At 37.9% G+C, this 19461-nt stretch overlaps 1 protein-coding gene across 2 annotated transcripts; it reads right to left on the bottom strand.

The window, feature by feature from the left end:
* Positions 1–5171: 5171 nt before the first annotated feature.
* ldlra (low density lipoprotein receptor a) lies at positions 5172–15059 on the bottom strand. 2 transcript variants are annotated; one of them, XM_027003356.3, is made up of 18 exons: positions 14835–15059; positions 11932–12054; positions 11600–11722; positions 11110–11487; positions 10848–10970; positions 10616–10738; positions 10368–10487; positions 10022–10147; positions 9711–9882; positions 9217–9444; positions 8991–9109; positions 8683–8822; positions 8305–8446; positions 7959–8102; positions 7566–7790; positions 7338–7418; positions 7068–7231; positions 5172–6835 (listed from the first exon to the last, which is right to left on the bottom strand). In XM_027003356.3, exons 1-18 carry the CDS (start codon positions 14917–14919, stop codon positions 6803–6805), a joined length of 2649 nt encoding a protein of 882 aa, XP_026859157.3. In that variant the 5' UTR covers positions 14920–15059; the 3' UTR covers positions 5172–6802. The 2 variants fall into 2 exon arrangements, with proteins under 2 accessions (XP_026859157.3, XP_081567290.1); XM_081711164.1 differs by having other exon boundaries at positions 11600–11719.
* Positions 15060–19461: the final 4402 nt, after the last annotated feature.

The following is a 19461-nucleotide window of genomic DNA, read 5'->3' as shown; positions in this document are numbered from 1 at the left end:
TAACAAATAGATGAAATCCACAGCAAATCAAAAGAACACACAAAGGAAAACAACAATACATAGCACTCATGCATACCAGTGGGCTCCACCACTATCAGCAGGGGAAAGTGCAAAACTATACTGTAAAAAATAAACTTTAATCTTCATTTATAATAGCAGGCCTTAGAGAGACAACAGAAACCAGAAAATATTACAAGTCCAAAAAAAACCCATACTACAAAACAAAATAAATGTATCACAAAACAATATTACAAAACAGTGGTTAGTGCTAAGTGCTAAGCTGCTGTACACCCTTGGCAAAAGGAGAAAGAACTATCCGAGCCTCCAAACCTTTTACCACCGTAGGCAACTGCCTATGCCACCATAACGCATCCCATACCTGTATTGCTAACGGGCTCTATTTTATAAGCAGTTATTTACCATCTGGACACCCTCCCAGCATCTCAGGATCACCATTACAGTCAGGAAGGCTCTAAATAAATAGAGCACAACAAAAATTAACAAAAAGAAACTAGAGAAACAAAGAAACTAACCTTTACCACTACTCAATTTATTAAAAAAAACAAAAACAATATTACAAAATATGTATTAAAAAATAATAAAACCCCCACCTTTTTGCCTTTTGTCGTCTCAACAATAATAAAATTCCATGGGAACACCAACCAGGTTAAAATTGAAAAGAAACACTGATCTTTCTGGGGCTTTTTGCGGGTCTCCCACTCGCTATAGTTACCCAACAAAACAAGATCTTATTATTCGAATGAACCAACACTGCGATAAAAAGTACACAGCGTATGTGAGCATTTACTCATCTCTGGTTTCTGTCGCTTTAAGGGCAGAAAACATGGGTTAAAACAGCAAGCAAACCTTTCCCGATAAAGTTTACCTTCACTTCCACACAGGCAGGCCAGAAACAAACGGAATGTAAAACAAATGTAGCACTCAATTTCAATTAGACTTCATCCTCTTTTCTAGCAAGCCGATTCAGAACGCCAAACTCACCACGTTCTCCCGTACATGCGCATGAATTACAAACTCAAAATGAGCCCCATTTGTGTTATGAAACTGTAAGGAATTTTGACAAAAAATAAAGACTGGCTTGAGACTATCCATGCTGATGAAAATGCGAAATAAATTTATCGACACGTATTAAACGGCCAGTAGGTGGTGCTACAGCATCCTTTAAATTCTGTGCTCGTCCTCCTAATCACACACTTCTGCAGTATTTGTTCTGTTAAAGAACGTAACATTAATAATTTTTACTGGTCTGTATTTTCAATTGTGCCCATAGCCTTTTTGACCTTATTTTCTTTTTCTGTCGTTTTCACTAATATTGTCTTAGCAAAATCGGTTTTGTGATTGTCTCCCGGGACTAGCAGATTTCCCATAATAACCCTCCGTGTCCTTTATCTGTTTTTGACAGATGTGATTTTTGTATATTAAATCCCAGCTGTTTCTTTGTAATCGCTGGGATTTTTATACATTTGATAAATAATTAAGGATTATTAATACATGGTAACATACAATTTGGTTTCATGATTAAAAAAAACTGTTGAATTTAGATCCACTCAGTTTCTCAACAACATGTAACAGTTCATTATTTGCTCCTAAATTGTCAGTAATCTTAAGTCTCTCTCTCTCTCTCTCTCTCTCTCTCTCTCTCTCTCTATCTTCCCCCCTCCCCACACCACCCCAGAAGATACTTAACAGCAAGAGGATAAAGTTGTTGTTTTTTTTTTAAACCTAATTTCCTATTATTTTTAATTTCTGAAAGTATCATCCACAAGTTTCTTGGATTTCCAGGCAGTTGGGCGAGCAGCTAGGTTCTCCCATAATGAGCTGCTGTTTGTTTGGACTTGGGGTAGAAAACTCCACCTGTGAGCAGTGTGGACAGGCAGGGAAGTTGAAATTTAAATTTAGTTATTGAAAATAGGATAAATAGTAGAGCCAAAATAATTTGTGTATTCATGCTTATATAAATTGAGCAGTGGATCATACCATCAACATATTTCATTGAATGTCCTTAAGATAATATATAACAAACGTTTTGTATGCTGGTTCTATAGCAAGGTGGTATACCTTTGCTTACAAGGTCATTATTGAAGTAAACAGATGAGTATTAAAGATCTGTTATGGGTTTGATCTTTGGGTCTTTTGAAGAACTTGGGAGCTACACACATCTGGGGGAATTCTCTTTGCCTCTAGCCCTGTTTCCCTTCTACTCAGAACTGCCCTGCATCTCCTGGAAATGTAAATAATTTTCACCACACTATATATATATATACACCTGGCAAGGTGCCAAGGTACATAAAGACAAAAAGGGCAGAGTCCTTCCTTGCATGTGTACTGCCACTGTTTTCTGTTGATACAGCTCTGAGGTCTCCCTGGGAAGTATCTGCAGATGGAGGTGTTTGTGAATGTTGGCCATAGAGGCCATAATGGTTTAGTACCACTGTTGCTTTTTCTGTGTGTTTGGAAGTGCAGACAAAAACAGCCATGTATCTTTAGGCAAATAGGTTAAATATGTACATGGCAGGTCAAAGCCTGTTTTTTTTTTTTTTTTTTTTGTCACAAAAATTTAAATATTTGTGTATAATTCACCTTATTTTGCTATAACTTCATAAAGACTTATTAAGTCAGCTTAAATATTAAATTTTTTAGCCTTCTTTTACAAGACTAGGTAAATCTCCAGCCCATCCAAGTGTCCCCTGCCAATTTGGCACACGTCTAAGAATGTGATTTTTTTTGTTTGTTTTATTATCAGAGTTTTGTTGCTTAGTGACTGCTTTTGCCATTGTTTAGAGAAATGTATCAGGATGGAGAATGCACAATAAAGTAAAATTTTAATTTGTTTGTTAAAATTGGTTAATTAAAACAAATTACCTCTAGCTTTAACTCTTATGGTTTGTATTTGAATTTGAGGTAGTTTTTGTACACCTCGGCTGTAACCTTTTTCAAAATTTATAATTAAAAAAAAAAATTCTGTGTTTAATGGTTAATCATTAATAATGCTTTTCTGAAAAGTTTCATACCAGGAATAACATGCTGTACTGGAACTCTGATGTAAGCTAAGCAGTTCTGCCATTGGTCTCATGTGTTTACATTCACATAACAAGAACTTTATAACAGGAATCAATCTCACCGATAAGGGAGAGAGATTAATGAAACCACGCGTTTATCTTATTTTATAAAATTTACTTGGACATGATATCAGCAGGGTGCATCAAATAAGGCAACCCGTACAAACGGACATACACACAGACAGTGCAAGGAAGCCAAGAGCAGGCCCTGGACTTTGCCTGCCAGGGGCAGCTGTGGTAGACTCACATGACTGACGAAACAACACTAGCCCTTATTGGCTGGAAGCCCTTCCCTTTTCCCTTTCACAGATATTGTTTTACTGGACAGCAGGTTTTGAAGGATAATACTCAAAAGAGCCATATGATTATCACAGAAGTGAGTGCCAGAAACTCAAGGCTGACAAAACTGGCCCATCGGAGGTGGAGCTGCTTGACCAATCACGTTGAACAGAAACTATGTGTATAGTTGGGTGAGAGACATCCTCTCCTCTCATTGGCTAGATCTAGTGGTTGGCCACTCTCTCTGCTGGGCTGTTGTGAATCATAGAAGGGCATAGTGTGATGGGTTTATTTGGGGAAGGAAGATATAGGCTAAGGATTCACCTCATGTTTGCTTGTTTCTGTTGTGTCCAAGTCATGGTTTGATATGACTATCTTATACATTCAGACAGTAGCTCTTCCACAGATCTGAAATCAAGTGTTCTCAAACTGACCAGGTAATGCTCTAGTATAAGGACTAGACATGATCCAAGAGAACAGCAAATGAAAATCAGGTTTTCTACAAGTAAATACATGATCCCTTAGTTGTTGTTTTTTTAAACATGCTATTTAAACTGAATTACAACTGAGAAGCTGAGGTTTTAAAATATGACACTTTATAAAGGGTCTCATATTTGATTGTCTTGGTAGCCCCTCAGTAGGAAACAGTATTATAGACCCATATAGAGTAAATATTGTGGTGGCTCATACAAAAATCTGATCTTCAGTGATTCTGTAGTGTTTCATTTGATGTTTTTGGTGACCAAGTAAACCATAAAGAACAAATATTAAAATGTAACCAATAGCATACTTTATAAATAATAACAATAAAGCATGGTTGAGTGGACCAAAGCTAAGAAATATACAAATGTCTGAATAAGATGTGACCAGAAACTCAACTTGAATACTGGAATATTAAGCAGGAAATAACAATGTATGACACTAAAACAACAACAGCAAACATATTTGGAAACATAAATTCTTGGACATTTTCTGCATTTGGAAGATGCAAGAAAGATAACTGTAAGGAGCCTGATATTATTTTTTTAAAGGGCTGTCATGCAACAGAAACACCAAATGAACAATTCTGAGCAAGCTACATTCTCTTTAGCACTTTTAACTTCTGAAGTCTTCTGAAATAACTAGGGTTCAAGTCTAGTAGGATTTCCAAGTGTGCCTCTCACAAACTAAAAATGAGTCATACACATACTTAATACTATTAATGTTTATCCAGTATGTAGTTGACTGACTCATACAAAGCAATTGAAAATAAATAGTTATATGTATGCATTTGGCAGGCACTCTTATCCAGAGCAGCATACAGTCATGTTACAGAGGTATGCGAATGTGGTGAAAGGAGTCTTGCCCAAGGACTTTTATTGTTATAGCATGGTGCACTTGCACAGTGGACAGGGAATCAGTCCTCCGCAGGAGAGAAGAGAGGGTATAATAAGAAACTATCACCCATCTGTGGCCATGCATTATTTGTTTTAGCCAGTCTCCAGCTCTTCACTGCTGGACCATTGTTAGCTAGATGTGTTTGGACAGCGGATGACTCCAGTAACACTGCTGTGCGTGATCCATGGCCAGTGCAATGCCCACTACCATGTCACATGTTTAGAATGGTTTGCCACCAAAACAAAATCCATGGCTGGCAAAATGTACACAGCAGCAGACAAGCTAGAGTTTCACAAAATGCACCTATAAGTGGTTCCAATAAAGCAGCTGGTGCTTTAATGTTTTATATGGTAAATCTTGCTCTTTAGATTGTAGATGGTTTAACCTAATCTGTAGTAATTCATTGAATATAATAATACTACAACAACCAATGAGAAAATATAGCAGACATTTATTTACTTTTCAGAAAATCAGAATGATACACAGGCTAAGAAATATTTTTAACTATTTCATAAAAAAGTGTCAGTCATAGTCCATGAATGCTCAGGGCATGTAGTTCTCTACTAAACAGATCGCTGTGTACAACTATGTCAGCCATTCAGAACATACAATGTTACACGTAGTTGTATACAGAAGACACTGTATACTTTAAGATATTTCAGATTTTCACACACAAGAGGCAATCTATGTAGAGTCTACAATAAATAATGGTATTTGTTTATATACATCAGACTTAAATGTACAGACTAGAATAATGTACAGACAGAATAATAAAGTGCATTTACATTTGTAGATAAACATTTAACAAATCTTCACACAGTACTTTAACCAGCAGTGGTTCAATGCTATAAATGTAGTGATCTAATCCAGCTCCTCATTTATCAAACCAATACACAACACCTCTAAATCTCCCAGAATGGCATCAATCAAAACAACATTTACACATCCCTGCTGCAAAACTAGCCGTAACAGCTAGGGAGACTGTTGTGCTGTCTGGTGTCTAATCCCTTACAGGCCAATTCTGCCTGTAGTATTTTTTATCTTAACATACTGTTCTAAATACACAAATATCAATTTCTACCTATACTTCTCTGTGATCCAAAATTAGACAAAAATGACAGCCTTAATTATTGTATTTACAAGCACTTAACAGTGATATACTGAATATTTGTGGAGGCTTTGTTAAGTATTTTCATCATTAGATGAAATTGAAGAAAGACAGATATGACAGATGTGAATAAGGGATAAAGTTGAAGGAGATTTTTAGTATTGCAGAGAATAATAAAATAAAAAACAAAACAAAATGAAATTCCAACTCACAGACAAAATATACCTTTGTGTGTTAACATCACAAATATTGCCACATTGGTCACCAATGCTGAACATTTTATAAGAGTTTAAAAAGGTTTTACAGTTCTCTATATAGTCAGCAATGGTGTGATGTTAAATTATATTAAATTGATGCTGATTTGTGTCCAACAGCTTTCCAGTATTTATAGACTGTGGGTTATTGATAATCTGCTGTTGTGGTACAGTTAAAAAATTTAAAAAAGTACCACTCATTTAGAAAAAGTATTGTGTTATACATGCTGGCAGAATTGTTTTTTAGGTGGAGGCGGTCCTGGCACTATTCCATTCTACCGAAAAGAGTCTGTTAGGCTTTTGTTTTATGTAACTGTATGTCCTGAGGTTTTGCTAGTTACATGTTAGTAGTGTTAAAAGTAGTATTTACATTTAATGAAATATATTTTAAAAAGGTACACTCACAAAGGTAGAACATAAAATATTTACAATACCTCAAAACTCAAAATGCATTGAAAAAGGTTATTTTACAGGAGAGTTTGCTGTTGTCTGATGTTACTTTGTTTTTAGCCATTTACTAGAAGCTGCTATGAGCTGCACTGGCCTGATGACCTTGTTTGTGCCCCTGGAATTGTCTTTCATCAGTGAAACGTGTTCTCAAACTCTGAATGTCCATTTGATAATGTTGTACAAAAAAGGAAAGGTCCTCTTTTGACCTTGAGGCAGAATTTCATTTTTCAGCCTTAGCAATCTTATTGAATAACTTATAATTCATCATCAAGACTGACAACTTGCCGCTGGAAAAAAGATGAAAGATGAATTAGTTAACAATGTTGTGCACCAGTGATCATGAGCATTGACTTAACACTAAAACTCTGCTTTTCAAAGTTCAAAGATCATTACATGGCCTTTTCTTGACTAGTAAATCACTTTCAATTTTGCCTTTCAAGGGTTTGTTACAGACAACCAGACACTGCTAATTCTAAAAGTACACTAATGAATTATAGTAAAGAAGTTTTCGTGCCTTACAGGTGGATAGGAGTATCCATCTAAACTGTAGCTTCTGCATATATGGACCGTGTCCTCTGTGGTTTTCTGGTAGACTGGGTTCTCAAAGTGAATGCTATTAGTGTTTCTCATCTTCCAGTTCCTCCACAGTAACACAGCAGCAAATGTAACCAAACATGACACCACTTTAGGAAGAAAGTAAAATGTTAGTTAGGGAGTAATCAGGGTTTCTAAGATAAATTATTCGGATCTTACAGATACAATTAATCTATACTCTTTAATTATACTGACCCAAAGGCAAGGCAATATAAAGAGCGACTGGTGTTGAAGATTCAGTTTGGGGCATGGCAACAGCATTGCCATTGTGGCTGCCTACAAGAACAAAACAATCCCAACTCTGAGAATTTCAAATGAGAATTTCACATTTTTGGAATGACTGAAATTCCTTAAATTCATGGGGTTACTGGCTACAATGCTGCAGGTCAAAAAAGTTTATTATAAATATGAAGGGATCCTTACTTATATGAGTGGACACTTCAAAAGGTGAGTTCGTCTGGGTCATTTTGACATTGCCAATTTGTGTGATCTGGCTGTAAAGGACAGGCATGGTTGTGCATGGAGCTGCTGGACTGGTACTAGTAGAAGCAGAAAGTTTTTGAGAAGTATCTGAGGGTATATAAAGATGACCATTGGTCTGGTTTGGACTAGCTTTGGAGTGGTCTGGTGCTGCTGTGGTTGGAACAACTGTCCAAAACAAAAAACACAGTACAGAGGATGAGGACCATGACATTAAAGGTACTTAAATGATTATCTGCTAATAATACATATCAAATAAACTTTGGAATACATTTTGAATGAATTATTCAATTACTGTAAACCATATTATAAATGACTATACTACATTGAGCTTACCAGGAATACATTTCCTCATATCCTTGTCCAGCATCATATGGTCAGGACAGGCACATGTGTACTTGGGTGAGAACCTGCTAACCTGTGGGGCAGCTAAACACAGGAACTCACAACCTCCATTGCTGGCCTTGCACCAATTCATAGCTAGAAGAAGAAGAAGAAGAAGAAGAAGACAATAATATAAAACAAGAATACTGGTCAAACCCTACACCTTACAAGAGGTAGATTAAATTCTTAAGAAATAGGTAAAATACATTTTTGCTGTATTATTTATTGGGGACCGGTATGTATGTAGGACACAATATGTATGTAGGATTTGGCATTGTGGTAAAACTGGCCAACGCACCACTGGGTTGCTTGAGGTTGTGGTACAGCACAATATCCTCTGGAGATGAGAGGTGCTCTGCCATTTTAGTGATGTCTCCCCCTGTCAGACGGTTTGCACTCAGAATGACATTGTTGCTGATATCAGTCCAGAACACTTTCTCCTGAAAATGTGAAATTAATTTAATGTTTAATTTTTGCAAAGTATTTCTGTATTCTTTCCAAATGACACTTCATTAGTACCTGAAATAATAATTTAAAAATTATTTTATATTGTATATTTTACGGTTCCATCTGTCTGAATTTCAGAGAAAGGTGTACTGAATAAATATTAAAGAAATTATTGTTTTAAAGTTCAAAGTTGTGAACTTTTGAACTGGGTTCTAAGTGATATTCTCACTTCAAAAACAGTGACACTCAGTGGGTGGGTCAGTCTGCCCTGGTCTATAATGAGAACCCGACGACTCCCTCCCTGCACATCTATACTGGAGAGGGTATGAAGCTTGGAGTCCACCCAGTATAGGCGCTGGTTCAGCAAATCTGAGCATAGGGAAGGAAAAGGAAACAGGTAAAATTATTGACCAAACTTACCAGCATCCATGGCAATATGGTTCTCAAAGCTATGCAATGAAAGATAACAATTTCAGCCATTAAGGACACTTGTCATTGACCTGTGAGGTGCCATGATACAGCCAAAGATGTTTTTACCAAGCGTTATTCCATTGGGACAGACAATGTCCTCAGTCACTAAGGCAGTACGATCAGCTCCATTCATTCCACCCCTCTCAATCTTAGCTGGTGTACCCCAGTCAGTCCAGTACACAAAGCTATAATAGATACAATATATCATCTACTCATTCTAAATCATTACAGTTGGTAAAGTAGCTGGCACACATGGGTGCTCATTTTGCTTCAAGTTTGGGCCTTGACTCACTTTTTGATTGGGTCAACCACAATAGCTCTGGGCTTCCCCAGGCCTTTTTTAAAGAGTGTCTTCCACTTCTTTCCATCTGAAGTTGTTACAGAGATGGTCCTATGTATACTGTCTGTCCAGTAAATAGTACCATGGATCCAGTCCACAGCAATCCCCTCAGGTGCAGCTAAACCAGTGTCAATCACAACACTATGCTGGGAGGAGTCTGCTGCAGAATCTATAGGTGCTCTAGGACATACAGTGTAGTTTGTAAGGAACTGGAAAGTGATGTCTTTTATTGCTTTGACTCTATGAAATAAAGCAATGACTATGAAATTAAAGTGCAAATAAAAGTAAGCGTATTTGGGTCTATGATTAGTGTATTATCACAGTATTTAAAGGTATTTAAAGTATTTAAATGTATTTTAGATTTTGACTTTCTAAAATACACCAATAGAAGTTCAAAGCTTTCTGTGAATAAACCAGTATCCAGTGTGAAACATCTTTCATATTACCTATAAATCTTCTTCAAGGACAGGTCAGACCAAAAGATCTCTTTGGTAGCAACATTTATGTCCAGTGCAACTACATTCTTCAAGCGAGACATGACACGTGTGTACTCGCTACGATCCAGTGTCATCTTTCTCACCTCATGGCGATTGGTGAAAAATAGGTAGGCTATAGTTCCTGAATATGGTCAAGAGGACAAGGAATAAAGATAGAGAAAACCAGGGAAAAAATGAAACTACACTATTGTAACAGCTTTATAATTTGTGTGTGATGACAATGTAAATCTAAAGTTTCATGCTAGAGTTTGAACACATACCAATAGCTTTGCAAGCTTTGGTTGCTGGATCTATTTTGTAGCCTTCCTTGCATTCACACTTGTAGCTGCCCATCTGGTTGACACAGATTTGGCTGCAGGTGTCTGGGTTGGCACACTCATCAATGTCTAAGTGGGAGAGAAAAACAGATAAGATCCTAATATTCACGTTAACATTATGTGTCAGGGTAGCAAGAACAATGTTAGGATAAGCCAAAATCTGTACACAAAACCATAAAATGATTATTGATGGATTTAGTTGTAGCCTGAATGAAATATGAGCAGTATGATAACTACTTCAGGTATTTTGCAGTACATTTTAGCCACTGCTGTATCATCGCTCTTTTACCTTCACAGCGTTTCTTGGTCACTAAGCGGAATCCATTGGGGCACAAACATTCATAGCTGATCTTCAGGTCGTTACAGATATGAGAGCAGCCACCATTGTTGTACAGACACTCATTAGAATCTGTTGGTTTGAAAGTCAAGACTTTATACATTGTGGACCAAAAACCACAGGTTGTTGTAAGAAAATAGCAAAATCAGGTCTGGAACATTTAAAGAAAAGGAAATGTTTGTGTTAAGCATTTCACTCACCACACTCACGCAAGGGCTCATCAGACCAATCCCTGCAGTCACGCTGCTTGTCGCAAACTTTGTCCATGCTGATACATTCTCCACTGCGGCATTTAAACCTGGATGGTGCTTCACAGTGCGATGCTGAAAAATAGATGGGATAGATATTATTAAGAAGTTAGCATGCTGTATTCATATTGTAGCTCTAACTACAGAGCTTTTTATGAAAAGAACTGGGTGAGTGTTGACTTACCATTAACACAACCCAGTTCATCACTCATGTCTCTACAGTCATACACTTGGTTGCACTGACGGCTGCCATGGATACAGGATCCATCATCGCACTGAAATTCATCCAGCTGGCATGTGGAAAAGGCTATTCAAATACAAAGCATCCAGGGTAGTTAAGCAGCAGTCTGAGCAGAGAAAATCCTCTACAAAGAGTTGAATCATAACAGTTTTCCAAACAGGATGATGAAGACTGTCCCAGACACCAAGAAAGCTTTTTGACTTACAGCAGTTTTTCTCATCTGATCCATCCAGGCAGTCTGCATCTCCATCGCATTTCCAGATGTTGGGAATGCAGTTGCCGTTGCCACACTGGAACTCCATGGAGGAGCAGGGTATGCTGGGAGCCATAGATGGCTGCAGGGCGCAGGTCTGGGGTCTCTCGTCAGAGCCATCAGTGCAGTCCTGGTCTCCGTCACAGGCCCACAAGCGTGGGATGCACATAGAATTGTTGCAGCGAAAGGAAGAGACGCTGCAGGTGGTGGGCGGGCAGTGGACTTCATCACTGCCGTCCTCGCAATCTGGCTCCTTGTCGCAGGCAAATGACCTTGACACACATTGCCCACTGTCACAGCGGAATTCACCATTCAAACACTGCCTGGGACCTATCACAGACAGGTAAAGGAGGGCAAAGACATTGTAGATATATTTTATCCCTTGACGCAGTCTCTCATTGTAATGTTATGAACATGAGTAATTGATTAAAGCTTTTCCCACCACAGCCAGCCTCATCTGCTCCATTCTCGCAGTCTGCCTTTCCATCACACTTCCAGCTGTTGGGCACACACTGGTTTAACCGCCCACCACAGCCGAATTCACTGAGTTTGCACGTCTTTGCTACTGAGGAAGCAAGGACAGAACATAAACTGAGATTAGGACGTACCAGCTCAGTCCTTAGTAGGCTAAACAAAATCTGTTCATAAAACTGATGCTTGCAATATCTACAGTGCAGCGTTGCATCACTGAAAGGGGTGTTGTTGCTCTGAGAAACAATAACAATACCAATAAATACTGACATTGAATACAGAATACTAATACTGAATACTCACAGCAGGCAGCAGGGAGCTCATCAGTGCCATCACCACAGTCATCTGAGCCATCACATGTCCATCTCATCGTAATGCACCTGCCATTGCCACACTGGAAATTCCTGGAGCCACAAGCCACAGCTTCTGTAGAATAGGAATATTTTTAACATTCATTTATCTGTAATGTGCCACACAGACATTTACAAACCCTGCCTTGCTTAACACAGTTTAGCAGCTTATAAGATGAATGTGATGAGAAATGAATTTAGGAAAATGAGCCAACTGGACTGAAAGTCCAGCTCTTTAGCACAGATTTAGCAAGCGTTCCCAAACAGACAGACGCAAAGAGAAGCCCCTGTTAAGCATACAATGTCCTTGCTTATTGGGTGCCAACCACCAACGTTTCAGGGTCCAACTGGTCCAACAGGAGTTAATTGAATCCCATGACCTTTTAATGTCCTTGGTTCATGACCACACATATAAATACAAAATATGAGACAAAGCCTGTTGGGTTTAACCAGTGTGGTAATGGCATATCATGTCCTTCCTTTTTTGCCCCATCCCCCCCACCCCCTTGACTCATTTAAAGGACCACAGTCTGTTTGTTTAGTCAACCAAAAAAAACAAAAAAACAAAAAGAAATCTCTTCCCAACCCCAAGCTCATCACTCAGCCAAGTGAATTATGCCCTGTTCAGCTCCCAGAGAATTGTCAGGGTAGGGATGGTGCCATTGGGAATATCTTTATGGTGTCCTGTAGCCACTGTATAGCTGAACACCTGTTTCTGACAAGCATGTTAGGGGAGGGGCTAATGGATCACACCACTTCTTATTGATTGGGTTAACCGGACACAATGTATAATTAAACCATGCAAGGTCTACAGTGCTTTTACAGTGGGGAAGGATATATGCATAATTGATTCTTTATGATTTTTGCATAAGGTTTTAGGAATCGTTGGGGGACAAATGGTCATTTGTGCACTAATAAACAAGTTTCAAGAATTCAAAAAGAATGCCCTTCCGAACCCTGCATAGCCAGTAGTAATACTCGGCTTGGTTTGTTTCTTATCAATGATAAACCAGTTTGGAAGTTGAGCCCTCTAATCATGCTCTGTTAGAGAATCAGGGTCATAAAGGATAATATCACTCATTTATCATCTATACACATTTATAAAATACATTTTAATCATTATTATCTCTGCAATCTAAAATCAAGAGAGTCATTGGAAGTTATAGGGAGAGCTCTCAGCTTCACACCATGAAGATAAATTGTTATGACAGTTAATCACTGGACATGTTATAAACTAATTAAATTACTCAAATTGGTTTGTAGGCTTTGGATAAACCATTTTAAAATGTGTAGCGTGAGCCACTCCTCTGGTGATCTATATGTTCAGGTCATATGACCATAAGCAGGCAATCTGCCACGGAAGACCTGCACACTGTTTGGCTAAAGATTCTACTGTAGCCAGCTGTCCTGTAGTGACATGGCCTGTAGTTACCATGAGCCATATATTTATCATTTGGTATAATGAGCCAGTTGTTTGTGTCTGAATGTGGAATATAGCAACAATCATGGAGTAACATCGATACTTGATATATCAATAATGCAGACTGAAACAATGACGGACTAAGAAGCAAATAACATTAAACTGAGTAAATAGGAAAAAAGCTTAAATATCCCCATCAGCACAAAACCATAGTCAACACTCGCGTAGCGTTTCCAGATGGAGAGCCCTAGCTGAAGGAAAAGGAACTTCAGAGTGATGACGAAGCTGCATGTTTCTTTTGTAAAATCCAGCTAGCTAACTAATCGAATATATTCTTCCTTATTTCTTTATGCTTGTATGTGTGTGCATAACTCTGCAACAAGAGAGACAAAGATATGATGACACCAAACTTAGAATATGACAGGCCTTGCTTTTTCACAGTTACTCCATTACTGACAAGGTGATTGATTCTTTATATTGAATTCAGTAGTTACTGTGATACAGCCACAATATTGGGTATTACAAGCTTTCCAATTAATTTTTTATCCAGTTACCGGTTTCCTTGTATACAATGTCTCTGAATTGGTATAGTTATCCATCGTATGATAATGTAAACGATATTGTCTAAACCTCTCCACAGCACTGGGGCAGTAGAGACATTACAGTCAGTAGAAACTCTGCTACACCCAAACCAATAGGTGTCAGTACAGAGTGCAAAGAAAACTGATATCAGTTATTTCATAAGGCGAAGAACCTTCAGAGATAATTGCTTATTGCTCCTTTAATGCCAGTGTCTAACAATAGGTGGAGCAATACAGGGGGAGCAAAGAAATGTGAATCTAAACAATGAACAGTGTGGATGTGGGGCATGTCTGTCATTACTCCTGTTCAGGCTCAAGGCCCCCCATAAAGTAAAAATCTCTGTTTTGGTTCATACATTTAGGGGAATGAAGACAATGCTAGAGCTTTCATACATCTGGGGTAACGTGGCAGCACACATACACAGATAATATTAGAAATGCTTCAGAAAAGCATCTCGAGGAATAGGAGGAATGCCACAGCAAAGGAAGCCACACACGTGTTCTCATGGGTGATGGGTCAATGGCATAGAAAATGAGCTGGCGCGCGCAGGTATGCTGTGGTGAGAGAATCCAAAGATGAGCTGCACTGTGTGATGCAATATTAAACCTGTTCTGCAAGCCCTCAACGGTACATAATCTCTTGTAACAATTATTCTCTTTAACCTAGGAAGATGCCTATAAAAGTGTTAAATTGATAATAATTAAAAAAAAAAATTTAAACTTGTGCAACCGCAAACTGAAGTAAAAACGTAAATACAAAAGATTATAAACTGGAAATATATATTAACAACAACCTTTTCGAAAAAGTATGATAAATAATCAATCAAGCGTAAAATAACGCCTCCGGCATCTTACCTGTTTGAATAGGACAGAATAGAAGCACTACGAAGAGCAAAAATAAGACTTTCTCCATTGTTTCGGAGCGTAGTGTCAAGAGCATCTACACTTTGCTCCGTGCGCTGTTCTGTACAGTGACTACCAGCAGTAGAAACTCTTGTCTTTTACTCGACAAGTTGATTCAACTTCGATAAACAACACAGATAAAGTTTATATGACGGGAAATTTTCCTCCGTTGCACGACAGCGCTAGTAATACATTTGTAATATTGTAAATTTGTTCAATTTGAAATGTGTTTGTAGAGTAGGCGGGATTTATTGACGGCAAGGCGGAGTTGGGTGGTGTGATTTTAGAAGTGCATGTTTTTGAATATAAGAGGGCGTGGTTTGAGGGGCCACTAAAATCCCAGTCCAAATTTTCCATCATTATGTTTTTTTCTTTTGTTTTTTTCCCCGAAGATAAAGAAGAGAGGCTCAGAAGATAAGACTCGAACAAAACGAATTAAAATAAATGTATTAGTCTGGCCAGCACTGATATGGTCAATGCTGAATTATAGCCTCAGCGTGGTGAATGCAAAAAGTCACTATATTCAGTCTCACGCCAATTTCTGAAAGAAATGACAGTAAAACTATTCCAGCAATTATTTTCATAAAATGAAGGAACAAAAATGAGGTTTTTGCAGCTACTCACTAAAACATTGCAATACCATCTAAATTAACTGTCAGCAATAAGATAAAGCATAAGAGCCTTGTGTCCTTTTGTTGGCAGGACTATCTCAGCCAATCAAGGACAGGGAAAGTCATCAAAATATTAGAACTCCATCATACTGAATACCATCTAGCCTATTTACTAGTCAGTTTTCAACAGCCCTTATTATGGTAACTAGGAGCCCCAGCAGATGGATTTATGAGGGAAAAAAAGGAAAATAAATAAATAATCAGTGAACTCAAGGCATTTATAAGATCATTTGAAAAGATTATGTTCTCTGGTCTCTGGTTCTGCTCTTCAGCCAAGATATGTTTGGTGTCCAAGTTTTGTTTCTTTACTCTAAGGTAGCCAACAAGCAAATGAAGCATGCGTAGTTAACTGCATTGAGCCATTAAATCATCTTAAACAGACCTGCTTATTTGGTTTCTGACACTTTATTACATACTTAACACCCGCTTGTCCATAATTAACTCAACATGGAGGATTATCACACATGGGTTTGACATGTGCTAGGTTGTGAGCATAAGCTTCCATTCGTGGTTAACTATATTGACCTCTCCAGCACAAAACTGAAGAAGCAAAATTTGGATTAACATGACCAAATATGTTTTGGTTGACTAATTACATCGCAGGAAAGGGTGAAACTGTGTAAATTACACGTTATTCTGAACTGTTCTTCTAAGGATCAAACACTGGTCTCTTCTATTTCCCTGTTCCTCAAAGGCATAATCCTAACCACCCCTTAACTGTTCTGAAGCTCCCTGGTTATGGTTTGGTTTTAAACACTCACAGGAAAGAGAAGAATCACAGCAGCTTTGAACAAAACACAGAGACTACAGAGTCTGCTTAAGGATACTAATAATACCTAGCTCTTAAAAGTAATATTAGTCTGAGATGACTGAATGCAACAGTATATTAGGTTTCCATGTATATATAGGCTAAGGAACACTTAGAAATGAAGACTTGCATCATTCCCTACACATCTCTGAAAGAAACGTCAGGTCGCATGATATGTATCCACATGCTGTCCCTTTAAACAAAATACATGTCAGCCATTGGAAGACCTTAAAGATATCTGGTGAATAAATGAATAACAAACTGACCACCTCCCTGCCATTTGCATGTGGAGTTCTAAAACACTGCTCTGCTCAGTCAAAAACATTACCATACAGAACAAAGTAGTGTGTTAAATGACAAGGAGGAACCAGAATATAAATGATGAACATAGTAAATAACACATGAAAGTGGCCTCTTACGCTCACATAATTCAGCCCATGACAGCAGAGAAAAAACAGTAAGGTGTAACCACAGTACAAATTATCAAATAGATTTTTTTAGCATCAAGATTGCTAAACGAACAGGAACAATTGCAGGTTCTCACCCAACCTTTAACAGCTGAGATATTTTTCTTTACCACCATTTTGAAAGCCGTTGTCTTTTCTGCAAAGGTGAAGTTGGAACAATCTGTTTTATTTCAGCCTTACAAAAGAAGACATGATTTACACAGTACTTTTTAAACAAGGCTTTTATATATTTGTGCATGTGCAATAACATACCACCAGTTGTATTTTGGAGGAGAATTACACTGTAAAACTACAAAGTACAAACTGAAAACACCACAGAAAGGGGAGTGGTCCAGAGAAGAGGAGTTCTCCAGAGTGCCCCTTCAGTGCAGAAACAGAAGCCTGGAGCTGCAGATGGTGTGTGTCAGAGAGAAGGGGCTCCCTCACATTTCCAGGCGTTACATGCAAGGCCTACTTTGTGTTAACTGTGATCATGAACGGCCTAGGTACCATGTGTGAGTAAATAGAGAATAAGAAGAAAATATTACTAAGCTATGAAATAAGCATCAGAGTCATTGGCACTTCTGCAAAGCAAAAGAGAATCCCCTTTGCAAATATTCTCAAAGAATGCATAAATGTGGAAAATAGTACATAAAAACTATTCCAAAACAATTTAAAAAAAAATGATAATTTGAATCAAACTCCCTCAACTTTGTTTGGCTAAGCATAGGTTACAAAAAAATAACATTCCTTGTTGATCTTGAGGTAGGTCCATTCCTGTCCTATGGCAAGAAAACATTAAAAATGGGGCACTACAAAAGCACTACAATGACACAAGCAGCTAATAAAAAAAAGGTACCGAATAAATGTGTCCTTGATGGTGCCAGTTACAGCTGCTTAGACAATTTAAATATACACAGAAAGATATAATTATATACATCATACAACTATGACTGTGTATGATCTGCATCATTCATTTCACAGCCTAGCTCATGTTTATGCTGATCAGATTGAGCTGATTGTCAGATGTTGGAAGAGCAAAATTTGCTTTCTCAGGTTTGCTTAACAAGTGTCAAACCTCCCCAGGTCAGTGTCCCTTGAGCTTTCAGTCACGAATATCGACAATGACCTCTGAGCTGATGAAAACACCATGCTACTTGGTTGTTTTTGCATGTATTGAATTGTAAAACATTTAGTGCAGGTTTGAACATTCAGAATACACCCACATGTGCAAGTGAGTGGATGAGCTACAGCAATTTAGGTGATGCCAGGATAGCTAGCACAAACACTAGATTTACAAGCCACTTGGACATTCATCCAAATGAAGAGGACTTTTGAAGTCAGGCGCAAGACCTTTTTTTTTTTTTACTGCACTGCTGTTATTGTGTAACACAGCCTGACACAGTCACATCAACATAAAAATAATTTGCAAAATCCTTGTCTCTTTAGGGAATTTTAAAATATTCCATAAAAATGTCATAAAAATATGAGTATAAATGTACTTATATTCCTCTTGAATGAGAGCACCACCTAGTGTCAAATTTGCAGAAGCCAATATGAGAAACAGATGCAATATTTGACATATTGCTGACAAATATGTGATCAAGTTCACTCTATTAAACATATTTAAAAACATATTTACAGCATAAATGCATGCAGGCTGTACTTCTGTCCCCCGAGAGCCTACGCATGTGCATTTGTTTTTACTGGGAACAACCTGCTAAATGTAAATTTCTTTTTGTTACGTTAATCGGGTCACTGATAAGTCTACCACATGCTGATGCAGGGAAATAGGGAAACAGTCAAGTGCAAAGACCAACATTCACATACTGCTTTTAGTTTTAACCAGACGTATGGTTAATGCTCCAATACTAAAAATGGTCAGGGAAAAAAACAAAAAACAAAACAAAACTCTGGCCTCATCGGTGCAGAACAGCTTCAACATGTATAATGCATCCTTCCTTCTAAGATAAAACACTATTATGAAAGCAAAAAAACAGCAGCAATAAAAACACCCACCAAGCTTGTTGCATGGAGACCAACTGGAGACAAATAAATCTACATGTGTCCAGAGAAAATATTTGAGAGATGCCTTTATTGTTTTTGAAATCCAGTGACACCGACACAGTACTGAGTTCTAAGCTCTACTCCCCTCTTTAGCCAAATGGAGCTCAACATGGGATGACGTACCTTGATCCTGCTAATATTCTTAAATTAACCTCAGGGAAGAAACAGACAGGACAAGAGAAAAAACACTGACAGAATAAACCATTCACTGTGCTTTTTCTTCACACTCATAGGAGACGCACTCTGGAGCAAGCGTGTAAAAAAACAAACAAAAAAACAAACAAACAAAAAAAAAAACCACCCCAGCAACTATTGTACACTTCTCACAAAATGACAGAGGTCATAATGAAAAAGCAATCCATCTAAAAACACGCATACAGATATTAAAAATAGGAATGCCTGCTTAAAATGTGATACTGGGGTCTTTCCTTGGTCTTAAATTGCAGTGTCTGCTTTTGCATCCAGGATTAAGGGGTTGCTTTTGCTGATCCTCCTTTAAAAAGACTTCCTAGTCAGGGACTGGGCCTTAACTGTGTCTGCAAAAAACTGACATTTAATCATTCTGGATGTAATTTGTCAATAAAAAA

Source organism: Electrophorus electricus, chromosome 3, assembly GCF_041902795.1.
Source record: "Electrophorus electricus isolate QZ-2024a chromosome 3, ASM4190279v1, whole genome shotgun sequence".
Classification (NCBI taxonomy): Eukaryota; Metazoa; Chordata; class Actinopteri; order Gymnotiformes; family Gymnotidae; genus Electrophorus; species Electrophorus electricus.
The sequence above is the reverse complement of the archived record's forward strand: the minus strand, read 5'-3'. Positions and strand labels throughout refer to the sequence as shown.

What these genes read in the sequence shown, in the direction of transcription:
- ldlra (XM_027003356.3), bottom strand. Translation starts at nt 14,919, where the DNA reads ATGCTCTTGACACTACGCTCCGAAACAATGGAGAAAGTCTTATTTTTG. An exon ending in CAAAGCTTGCAAAGCTATTG is followed by an intron (nt 9,883 to 10,021) that starts GTATGTGTTCAA and finishes GACCATATTCAG; the next exon opens with GAACTATAGCCTACCTATTT. An exon ending in TGAGTGTCACTGTTTTTGAA is followed by an intron (nt 8,447 to 8,682) that starts GTGAGAATATCA and finishes TCACATTTTCAG; the next exon opens with GAGAAAGTGTTCTGGACTGA.